At 45.8% G+C, this 12,431-nt stretch overlaps 2 protein-coding genes across 2 annotated transcripts; one reads left to right on the top strand and one right to left on the bottom strand.

The window, feature by feature from the left end:
* Window positions 1–1,513: 1,513 nt before the first annotated feature.
* Window positions 1,514–2,461, bottom strand: ATNIH1004_010035 (uncharacterized protein; the record flags this gene model as incomplete). The annotated part of the gene is made up of 1 exon (XM_033574612.1): window positions 1,514–2,461. The coding sequence occupies one exon, from the start codon at window positions 2,459–2,461 to the stop codon at window positions 1,514–1,516; it is 948 nt and encodes a 315-aa protein (XP_033422630.1).
* A 384-nt stretch (window positions 2,462–2,845) lies between these two features.
* On the top strand, window positions 2,846–5,069 carry ATNIH1004_010034 (transcription factor domain-containing protein; the record flags this gene model as incomplete). Its single annotated transcript, XM_033574611.1, has 3 exons — window positions 2,846–2,903; window positions 2,970–3,780; window positions 3,833–5,069. 3 exons carry the CDS (start codon window positions 2,846–2,848, stop codon window positions 5,067–5,069), a joined length of 2,106 nt encoding a protein of 701 aa, XP_033422629.1.
* Window positions 5,070–12,431: the final 7,362 nt, after the last annotated feature.

The following is a 12,431-nucleotide window of genomic DNA, read 5'->3' as shown; positions in this document are numbered from 1 at the left end:
TCCAACGGGGCGAGGTTTCCTCGCTTTTCGGTAACAATGATGCATGCTGATTAATTCACTAGTCGTCGATCCGGATATATGGGCCTGAATCAACCATCTCAGAGTGATCGAGATACATCGAAAGTTAGGGCTGCTCCACCCTCGACTGCACATGCAATTGGCTTAGGCATTCATGCGGATGTTAGTTAACTACCTATCCGTAGTTAGTCTGTCCATCCTTGAGTCACGTACGTTTATCACCATGCTTCTCTTTCCCGCTGTCACTGTGAGTTGATGTCCCATGATCATGACGTCGTGACAGGTCCGAATAGACCTAGCGCAATGCAAATGATTTATCATATCTCAACCCCTCCCATTGCAAGGGTCTGGGAACACACCGCCGTTATCACTCAGACCACACCGGCCTGTGGATCCCATTGGTGGGTTCGCGCCCTACATGCAAGAACTGGTCCTTGGGATCGGTGGTCCTTGAAATCGAAGGATATCGATCCTTTGTATTCTCGTTCTTGACAACCCTGTCTGTCTGGTTTGCTTTTGCTGATGCCGAATTCTCTTGAAAAGAATGTTACCTATTCATATTTTCAATTATCGGTCAGCTAAAAGGGAGAATTCTCAGCTTGAAGTAGATCTCATAGGCCTTTCCCACTCACGCTTGTTAATACAATGCATTCCACGACTCTGCTTTACCTATCGATACTAGTTCGCAGTGCGTCGGGATGGCACGAATCATCTGTCAGATAGAAGGTCGCTTGAACTGATGCCCGGCCAGTAAAGCACGCTGTTGACCAGGCCAATCATTTAGGTCTAGCATAGTCGCTCCTTGATCCATCTGCAAATCAGTGTAGAGACTAGCTAGGCGAGCCACGACAGCAATAACACATCCCTGTATTTTTTCCTGCACTTTGGTGCGGACGCACTCGTAGTGAGATCAGCGGCTCCTATAGGTTCCGCCAGTTAACTAAAATGTTTGCTATGGTGGCTTTAGCTTGCCCACAGCATATCAGGCGGTCTCAAGTTCCTGGGCTCTTGTATTTCTGTTCAAGAGTCAAGACATAGGAATAAGACCTGTCGCATGGATTATGGACCTAATGAAGAATTAGATAGAAGCTATTTCTTCATGGACTCTTACTGTAGCAATGGTAATTAAAATTTGTCAGTTTTAGATAGATGTAATATTTTTACCTGTTGGGGTATATTTTTCTTGATAAGTTAACTTCCCTGAATTCTAGGGGCTCCTCTATTTATTTATAATTCCGATCCCCTATCTATCCCATATAGCTGAAGGAATGGAATATATACTGTTCCTTATTTTATATCTACATACCGTAACTTGTAATTGACGCCTACTTACGAGGCTCTTTGAGAGGTTACACTGCAGCTATGTCTGCTCCACAACGTCCGAACATTCAAATTATAGTGGTGTTTTCATTGTGTAGATATAACACAAAAAGTTGATAGTCTAATGCATTATAATGAATGTCAAAAGAGCCACCAGTAGAGTACCGGTCAGAACTTAAACCTTTAAACGACGAAGGTACACAGATTCATCCGTTTCACTCCCGTCATTCGTCTGTCGAGGTCGCGAGTAGTCGCCCGGACGACTACAGCCGTTTGGAATAAAAAACCGCTTGTCGATCCGACCGAATGTCAAAAGACAAAGAATGAGGATCTCGAATGCAAAGACGATAACGTAGAAACATGCCTTGGAAACATACCAGGGCGGGCTGGTTATGGGACGAGGAGGACTCCAGTTTGCTCCGGCCTTAAATCCAGCGGCGAACACGCACAGACACGTCGACACGGTGACTATGATCTCCTTCACGACCATGCTCCCCTCCCCAAAGGTCTCCTCGTCCGTTGAGCTCGGTAACAGCTCCACCGCGAGGATGTGCAGCAGCGGGAGGCAGGAGAAGACGAGGAGATAGGTGAGTGCGGCGAGTTGAATATCTCGACAGATTGCCCGGGTGTGAAGATTCAGCGTATAAAACGATATCACTATGGACGTAATCATCATAACCAGCGCAGCGACTATGGAGAAGTACAGAATCTTGCACGCGGTCCCGTAGACTGGATTCCACCCGATGCGTGGCTGCTTGGCCCGTAGAATACGTTGTGCGAGAATGAAGTTGATAATGTAGATCAAGAGAATACCCATATTCACGAAGATCCCTGCTGCGATTGCAAGTCGAACATTGTGCTGTCGGTTTGCCCAGGCGATGCGGAGAACGAGAGTGACTATTCGAGCCATGCAGAAACCAAAAATCACCCCTGATAATATGAACTTGCGGTTCCTGCGGCGGTTCTTCTGCAATATGGTCATATTAGTGGCAGCAAAGCCGATGTAAAGGGCTATGAACACGGTGCAGATGGGAATATCAGGGATGATCGTCGGCAGTTCTCCTAGACTGGCGACGGTAGAAGCATACGGCCCCCCTGAGCGTGTCTGAAAAAAAGGAATCATTGTTGAGCCTCTTGCCCCTTCATGGAAATGTTTGCTCGCAAGTGCTGGTCGAGGTGATGACGGCAGGACGACAGCTTATATGTCCATTTATACGTCCATGGACAAATGGTGGGTAAGGGACACTAAAAGTAAGCCCCAGGGATTCAATGCGAGTCTTCATTGGAGTGAATAATGGAGGAAACTGTGACAGTGGCTGCGAATGAAATAGTGAAGGATTGATGTAGAATGGATGAGGCGATCGACAGCGGACATCTTTTCGTCCGCGGCCCGAGATTCGTCCGCGCTGACATCACCGTCTTACACCTCGCCACGCAGAGCTCATATTTCCTCTTCTCCCACTGACCGATTTGCCAGGGTAAATGCCTATGGTTACACTCTCTAGCCATGTTGGGCAGGCAGAGCCAGCAGAAGGTTCGGAAAGGGACGAAAAGCTGCACCGAGTGTAGGTGAATGGACCTCTAGAGGGCCGAAACTATACCAAAGCCAGTCTGATTCTCTCCTACAACAGGCAGACGACGTAAGGTTCGGTGCATTCGGACGTCCGAGGAGACGCCGACTTGTCGACGCTGCGAAGAACGAGGCTCAGCGTGTGTTGCCCAGACATACAGTCTCCAACAGCCCCAGCGACTTCCATCGCGGTATCGCATATCCCAGCTCGAATCAAAGGTCGCCAATCTAACCAAATTTATTCATGATGTTGAAGCGAAATTCGGGAATCAACCTGCTCAAACCTCCGGATCAACTGCAGGGCGGGGTTTAGAATCGGACGACCTCGGTGATGACTCCAGTGGCTCAGATATAGACGCCTCACACCAGCCGGCGCATATACGGTCTCTGTTTCAAAATGACTGGCTGAGCGTGGATGCGCATCGGCAACTGGATCAGCCTCAGGATCGCAGGGTAAAGGTTCCTACCCATCTCTTCAACCTAGCGAGACAGGCGCTGCAGAAGTTGATACCACCCAAAGATGAAGTTTTAGGAATTGTAAGATCCGCGTCCGAGTGGCTTCCTATCTTGCACAACCTGTTTCCGCAGCCCGGGGCCGCCACATGCCAGCAGGAACTCTTTGAAAGGTTTGATGAAATGTGCAGTCCTGATGTAGATGCCATAAGCCTTGCTACATGGCTACTCACTGTCGCTCTTACGGGCCAACAGAGCCCACAAGAGGACATCAGTCCTCATGTCCAGCACAGAAGATCTCAGGAATGGTCCAAGTTCTGTCGGGCTGTTTCTAATGCTGTAGAAAACAACATCATGTCTCATGACAGGTTGGTGGGTACCATTCCTGGGCTTGGGATGGCCATGCACTTCTGTCGACTGTGAGTGTTTCTTAGTCCCTTCTGTCCTAACAAGTTACCGACAAAGTGCTAGTCAAATCAGTCAAGGGAACTTTCAGAAGGTATGGGTGCGACTGCGACATACTATCGCAATTGCAGAGGTCATGGGGCTGCATAAGGCATGGCAATCCACACAAACAAGTCGGACTGCTGGAGCAGAAAGCTACGAAACACAACTTCACAAAGCCCAGTTGTGGGAATCGTTGACTGCTGCAAACGGATTGCTTGGAATGATCATCAATCTTCCCCCGGAAACTCGACGATATCCACAAGACAAGACGCAGGCGCTCGTAGTCGAGGGAGTCGTCCAACCTCGCGTGTATCTGAGCAAATTGACAGACATCGTTGCGAAGATTCAACACTTGGAGGATCTCAACATGACACCGGAATCAAAACCTGAGTTCTACTCTTCTACGTTCGGGCTCATTGGTGAGCTCAAAGCGCTGATGTCCCAGACACCAAAGTCCTGGTGGACCTCCGAAAGGGATCGAATAAAACCAGACCATATAGTGCAATTTATACACAACAGTATCATGGTGAGAGCTCATTTGCCCTTCGTCATGAAACACGACTTAGGCGAGGAGTGTTTCTACAGCCGCTTGGCTTGTATGGATGCATGTGAGTCCGTGACAGAGCTTTATCAATTTCTTCGTGGAACTCTTCCGCCAGGGATCTTCATGACTCGACCCGTCGATTTGCTGGTTTTCATTGCGACTGTCGTTCTGCTTCTCATAACGTATAGCTCTTCGCCTACAAATCGATTCAATACTTATGTGAATAAGGCTAAGACTGACAGTATAGTCAAACAAGTGACTGAAATTATGACCAGGCGGTCTAACGACCTCACAAGCGCTGGTTTCACCGAAAACTGTGTCACCACCATCAATTCCCTACATAAGCTGCTCCAGCAAGATAACACTCCTAGATTCCAGGACTTGGTATTGAAGGTCCCGCTCCTTGGAAAAGTACACGTCCGACGCAACGTCCGTCCAGCAGATGTATCCGGAGCCAACACTCTTTCCCGAAAACAAGCAGAGCCAGAAACACATAGGGCGGGCGAGCAGTCCAACTCTCAACGTGGACAACAGGTTTTCAACACGAATCCTTCTACCATGGGTTCTTCACAGACACCGAGAGACTGGCAGTGGGATTCTCTGACATGGACTGTTGAAGAAACCCACGAAAATTTCTTCCAAGATGCTCTAATGGCGGAGGTTTTCGATCCATTTGCTATGTGGCCGGAGATGTATGAGCAGCCATTCAACAGTTAATTTTGTGGGGTTGATATATACCTACTGTATTTCTTCTCTCTCTCTCAATATTTTTATTTTTGTATAATGCAAGAATGAGAGGCGTACTTTATCATGTCCACATGATTAGTATTAGATACCAACGAAGTATTGGACACGATCTGTTTATGCAAACTATATCTTCCATGCTAGTTCTAGATAAGGCTATTTTTATTTACAACGGCCGTTTTGCAACAATACGTAAAACAATACAAATCTAAATGCTACCTAGGTAGTAGACAATTAATGATATAGATGATACTAAGATACTGTGAATGCCTAGAATCTCAGAGCTTCGCTGCACGCTGTCTTTGTCTTGTCATACCCAGCACCATTTTTAATGCACAAAATTTAGGAGGATCTGTTAGCGCGTACATGTACATGACTTTGAATGGCCCTTATTCTAGACAGCTACGATCTGATCGGGCTCAGAATTATTTGTTGATTTTTATTTATTTTTTTTACCTTATAAACAGAGGTAAAAACAACCAATGCCCGACAGCACTACTGTCGCTTATACCGATATCCAAAACGGTACGTTTCGGAACTGATTTCCACATATTTCTCGCCGCAAATATTAGACCATGGTTACCCAACTATACCCAAGGAGAATTTAACAGACCGTACGGAGTGCTCCGTATACTGCAGGAGTTCTAAACATCCACGTCTCAAGTTCTCAAGTGACTGAACTGAACAGCGACATTCCGTGTAGCAATTGCCATCGCCCAGGCCCACTTGGCTGCATTACCATGTCATCATAACGCAGCGGCAGTGCAGATCCGCGTCCCATAAAGGCTGGTTGATTTATACCAGGCCGACTACGTATTCCGTACTACTCCGTACTACGAAGTAGACAGTCAGGCACAAGGAGACACCTGCACCTACCGTACTCCTACGGAGCGTAGGAGTAAGTAGTATGTAGTATCTGGTCTTACCGGCCAAGTTCCGACTCTTCCACCAGCATTAAAAAGAAAAAAAAAAAAGAAAAGAAAAGAAACGCCTCTATCTTTAGTGTCGCTGAACCTATGCCTATCATAGTGGGAGATACGGAGTATCTGCTATTACTTCTAAATCAGTCTCGAGGGACCATTCCGATGTTGAAGATCATTCCGGCCCAGATGTGTAACTGGTGTCGGGTAGATCGGTTATGCCATAATATTAACATGCTCTGGAAGTGAATCCTCCGTGTCTCCCGAGTCGGCGTGGAGACCATCGGGGACGCCAAGATAGGCCTGACATTAGATGAAATGGATAGACCCTACCAGGTAGCTAATAGACTACAGTACTTCGTACGGAGCACGTTGATATTTTAGATACGACCGAGATAGTCTGATAGTCGTGAGAGAGACATTGATGACGACGCGATGTGAGAAGAAGAAATTTCCGCAAAAGTCATCCTGTTGAGACACGCGCAGCCAGCAGAGCCACGTTTTCTAATAGTGTGAAACGAATCCCTGTCAGTCTGTGGGGGACGGCGGTTTTGTTCCTTTTTTTTCTATGTATGTTTAATTTTTTTTTTTTTTTTTTTTTTTTTTTTTTTTTTTTTTGTTTTAGGTCCCTTTCCATTTGGCTATTCTTACAAAGTGTAGATGTCTACTATTATTAATTAAACTTTACAAAATTAAAGACCGACGGCTTTCCCTCAAAAAGTCTAACAGACCGTTAGCAAGTTAATTTTATACTAAGGGTTGTGGATATTCGAAAGAGTGGGGGTGGCATAAGTCGTCTTAACAGCTGATATACTGAATCCACTAAAAACTGATATCCTCAACAAAAGGTGGTGGACCAAGAAGATAAAAGAGAAAAAGAAAAAAAAGAGCCTAACACGTAAGGGGGAGGAACTTTTTTTTTTTTTTTGCTTCAGTGTCTAGCCATCGGATACTAGGATTGGAAAAAATCTAGAAGCTGACAAGATTCAACCTAGACAAGGGTATGAACACCAAAATAGGGGTACAGATGAAGAATATCGCTGCAAGATGGCAAAGCCATACTCCCGGGTTACCGAATCCAGACCGGAATGAGGCAAAACCGTTGGTTGGAGACCAAGAGAGAGCAAAAGGAAAGGGAAGGGGGGAACACGCAATTCGGCTACTGATGGCAACAGGCCTAGGCAAAATTGCCCAGCACTAGGAAGAACCGAGTAAGGCGATTTCATGAGTGCGATCAACCATGCATTATTCAAAGCCACCATTCAGTATTAGTAACCTATTAAGATGATTAGTTATATTAGTCTACTCCCTAGTAAACTAATTATAATTAGATACGCGACCCCAAGGGGCAAAGCCAAGCATCTTGCCAGATTAGCGGTCAATAGATAGTCATGCTGAACCACATGGCTTGTCGCCATCGGGTTGGCATTACCTAGTGGAATGGGTGGGTTTAGGAGGCTGAGAAAGGCAGGTATCCTCCATTTCAGCTGCATGATACAGTTGGTTAGGTATCGAAGGATCTATCTGTCGGTCCTGTTATGCACGGGGTACAGTACACTATAGGTGAGGAGAAAGTAGATCTCCGGCCATCGCGGGATCTCCTGTGGAATAATAAATAGTACACATTTTGTTGTGTTACACAGACAGCGCTATTTTTCCCTATTCACATGAGGATGTTGCATAAGTTTTTCATTTCTTGCAGGGTGATGAAACAGCCTTCTTTCTTTCTCCTTCTTCTTCTTTTTTTTTTTTTTTTCCCCGTTTTCCTTAACTTCAATTATTTGTCCATCAAGGGTGCGATTACTGCTCAACGGGAAAATTCAGACAGGTCATTTGGAGTAGTAGTTTTATGACTAGTCACTATGATCATTAGGTATTATCCCAGTTGACAGCATCGACTTCGATTACAATTCAATCATTTTCTTATCTTGAGTTGTTACCTTGCGTCAAGCATGTATATTCTTGATGGGAGTTGTTTCAGTGTGTCAGTACTACAGAGTGCGTGTGACTCTGTACGGTATGTATGTACATACATAGACCTGTACATACATAGTCACATCTCGAATCCAACACAGACATGAATTAGAAGTTTGCAAGGAATATGAATAATTTTGTCAGTTTATTTTTATCTCCTTCATATCCTTGTCTTCTATCACAAACTGAGAAGGCGTTGCGAGAGATCCATCGCCCGTTTCATGGGCGTTTTATCTACAGAGAGCTATCTCCAAAGAGGCCATGACTAGTCTTACCCATTGGTCTTTTTCTCCGCATCAACGAAGCATAGATGCTTAATTCATGCACTAACCGGAACTATTGCCATCAGTGGATCCTCGTTGGATTTAGGTCCCATAATCTGGGCGTCCTCCACCGATCACTGGAATTGGAGATGGGAGGGGCATGATTAACATGAATGTGTCCCTGATTCGCTTTCTGCCTTCATGGAAAATCGTCGTCATCTCAGCCTGGCTCCATCCACTCTTTCGATTCGCGTTCACTCCGTATCGCCTTGCTCTTCCCCTCCCGATTTTCGGGCGGACTAGGACCTCGGATCCCGTCTCTATCCTATGTCGCGCCTCGGGCTTGAATTTTACCTGAATCGGAATTGGATAATCATGATCGGAGGTAGTGGGCCAATCACAAAATGCGCTCAGTCGGTATATAGATGCCACAGGATAGTCTCATTTGTCCACTGGCTTATTAAATCTTTTGAATCATTTGTAAGTAGTTCATAACTTCAGCCACTTACAGTCCACATATTTCTTTATTTGGGCTATCCCCCAGGTTTGAGACTCCTTTGGGTTTGGGGGCCATGACCAAATCATATCACTACACGAGCTTGTGGCGCGGTATACAGGACTAGTACGCGCATACTAGCATCCTTGGGAACCTATCATGATCGGTTCCCGCAAGAAGGTCCAGTGCATGCCATGGCGCCTGAGAAAATGCGTGGCCATCCGCCGCCCCTTTCGGAGCATGGGCAGTGTCTGAAATGAGCAACATCTCATATCCACCCCTATCAAACGTAGATTTGCGATGACTGCTCTAATGATATGTTAACCGTACATGATGCAAATAAGGGCCTTTTTCCTAAAGAGAGACCAAAGAAATACCAATATTGCGTTTCTCTACTCTATGCAGAGTAGGTGCTCCGTACCAGTGTCTAGGTAGGTACTCTTTAGTTCGTTGCTCATCTAGGATTACCACAATAAGCCACTTGCGTTGGGACTGCAGAAAAGACCTGTATGATGCATGGTACCCTGCATGGACTGATTCCTTATTCCTAATGACGAGGTCATAGCCCTCTTTTATCTCATTTTTTTTTCCCCTCATAATGTCATTGATGCTCATTCTGTTGTACTTGATATATTGCTAATTGAGCCGCCTGCGTCTGATTACTCTCTTTATTAACTATTTCCCTCCTATTAATTGGCCTACTGATGATGGTGTTTGACTGATTTACAGCGCTCTTTTTTAATTACGATGATCGACTGTACAGTAGTACGGACTAGTACTAGTCCATACTAGCGCCACCAAAGGAACTCGTGTCTGCTTCAGTTACGTCGCCCCGTTCTAGCCTTCTTGGTACAACCTAACATTCTTGGTGCGCGAGATGATCATCGAGTTAGATCAAACTTGACCCTGTCAATTCCTACGGAATTTCTCCTGATGTGGGAGAGATGCTACGACCGCGCCACCTTTCTATTTTTTTTTTTTTTTTTTTTTGTTAGCTAGCTGCCAACCTACCCATCTCACTTAAGCAGCTGCCTGGCCTTACTAATCTTGGTTGCCCCTCCATTTCATCCAGGTTGATCCTGGGTCAACCCCCAATCATAATCCACATGGCGCCTGCCTGCCAGTGTCGCCTGAAGGGATGCACACTCACTCCCCCCACCAACGCAAAATACAATAAAATAATAATAATAATAAAAAAAAAAAAAAAAAAAACCAGTTGGAGGGAAATCAGCTCTTAGTTCTATTAACTAGTGTCTTAGTGCTACCCTCTCACCTCTCGTCCTGGCCCAAGTATATGGTTCACCATCCATAGTGCCACTCCATTTGCGAGGTTGAACAAATCACGACGACCCTCCAAATTAAAAAAAGGAGGGAGTTAGGGCAAACGGAGTTTCAATTCAACAACGTATTTCCTCCACGGAGACTTACGCCGTATGTCAGTGTAGCATATACCATCACCAAGAAGGCATCACGTAGCACGGTAGACGTGAAGCGCACACAACGGTCCAGCCAAGAAAACCATTTCTGGGTACTGCCGTCGATGGTCTAGAAATTAAGCTACTAATTAACCAGCAGGTGCACAGTGGCAGATATCGCTACGAGATCGTCTTTTCTCACCAGATTTGGAAAATGCTCCAAGTCCTGGCTGTGGATAGATAGATTCCGCTTCATCTGTTCCTCTCTGTAGAGTATTCGTGGTCAACTGCCCTCCGAGGAAGTCACCCTTCGCTTACTGAATGGTCGGTTGCCAGCACAAAGCACAATCCAACGCGGTTAAGGCGTATGGAACACGGAGTAAGGCACGGATTACATCCTATTCCATGAAGCTTAGTGTACGTATCAGTATGCTGTTTTCACTAAAAGGAGGCAAGAATAATTCTAGGTACGGAGTACATCTAGTGATACACAATCTGAAGTGCCTCAGAAAATCCCCCGTCTCCGCAGTGTTGATACAATCTCAAGCATAAATCATCCCCTCTTCAAGTTTCGTAAAGTTCTCTCGCGAGTGCAGATCCTTGGGTTGTGGGAGAGAACCTTGAGGGTTAATCCCTGTAGCAACACTGCATATGCCATTCTCAATTGACCAGCAGAATATGCTTCTACACCCTGGTTTTGCAGCTGCATGCAATATAATTGACAACGCCTTACTGCTATTCCGTGGCGTAGGTATGGAGAACACAGTAGTAGATAGTGTGGGTAGTCATTCGGTAACTCCCGTACGACATTGTCAAATACGAAGGAGGCTCGAGTCACGGACAACCTGAGGCCACATTGGGAATTCTGCGTGCTCCACCGCATGCTTTGAACGGGGTCACCTGGCGGGTGATTGATTCAGCAAGTAAGCCTTCCAGAATCTCACGGTCAATTCAATTAGAGAGAATATCCATGCGGTTCTTTTGCTTTGTTTACCCGACTGACATAAGCCTTGCAGGAAAGTGATCAAGAGTCGACCTCGAGATCTGAAGTCCAAACCCAACCCTTGCTTCCCATCTAACCTCATCATCCTCTCATGGAATTTGGAACCTACCGTTGAACAGATGGACAGCTGCTAATTCCCCAACTGGGCTGTCCCAACAATGATCGAGAGGCACGCGCCAACTAAGATCGTCTACTGTTCGCCCACTTTGTCGGGACCTGCCAATCGGACCGAAAGAGACTTTTTAACGGAAATTTTTCTTAAGAAAAAAGAAAAGAAAAAGTAAAATAAATAGTTGATATTCTCCGGAACGACAGACCGAGCTGGATTTCGGTATAGATTACTACTCCGTACTGTAGCACTACTAAGAAAGGGCCGGTTAACCTGTCATACTTGGCTCCAAACCTTGACCGGGGGCTGAAAGGTTCGCCACTGGATGGGAGGCCTTCGACTAGGGGACGGGACCTGGAGGAAGTTGGCCCATCACCATAGCCTGGATCTACGGAGGATCTCCCGCGAAAGTTTGGGGTGAGCGTCCAATATAAGCTCAGAAATAGGGTAACCCCCCTGGACAAGTTGGGGTTCCCTAGAGCATTTAGGAAAACCAACCCTAAAACCTTAGATTGAGTAGAAACTTTCACTTATATCCTTTATATTGCGGGGAACAATAACCTTCTTTTCCCTTTTACTATATAAGCATATATACTTTTCCCCATTCTTCAACCCAGGAGATCAGTACATATCTTGGCCAGGGTTAAAAAGCTTTCTTTTAGTTATATCTTTTTTCTTATTTGGGCATATACATATAATGATCCCTTCTGCACGGACACGGAAAAGGCCTCTACACTAGCCTCCGCAGAGACAGAGAGAGAGAGAGAGAAAGATGGGGAAATTCCACACTCACCGAAGGGGAATTTTTTTTTTTTTTTAAAAAAAAAAAGGTGCCATAATAAGTACGTCGTACTCCGTGCATGTGTAAGACATCGCGACTCTGATCAACGAAAGATAGCGGGAATCATCGCAAGCCAGAAATGCAGCGCTGGCCGCGCACAGCCCCCTTGTGACTCCGCTGTGTCGGTGATGCTGTCCACTCGTCACCGACCCCCCCCCCTTCCCCCCATTTGATGTGTCATCGGTTTTCTGGAAGCTGACGAAGCCATATATCTAACCAAGAGGTCTGACGATAATAATGAAGATGATGGTGATGACGACTACTCTTGGATCTTAAGTGTAGTCACCTGCCTACTCATCCAGGTAGAGAGTATC

The sequence above is a fragment of the Aspergillus tanneri genome, assembly GCF_003426965.1.
Source record: "Aspergillus tanneri strain NIH1004 chromosome Unknown AapTan_5_pilon_pilon_pilon, whole genome shotgun sequence".
NCBI lineage: Eukaryota > Fungi > Ascomycota > Eurotiomycetes > Eurotiales > Aspergillaceae > Aspergillus > Aspergillus tanneri.
The sequence above is the reverse complement of the archived record's forward strand: the minus strand, read 5'-3'. Positions and strand labels throughout refer to the sequence as shown.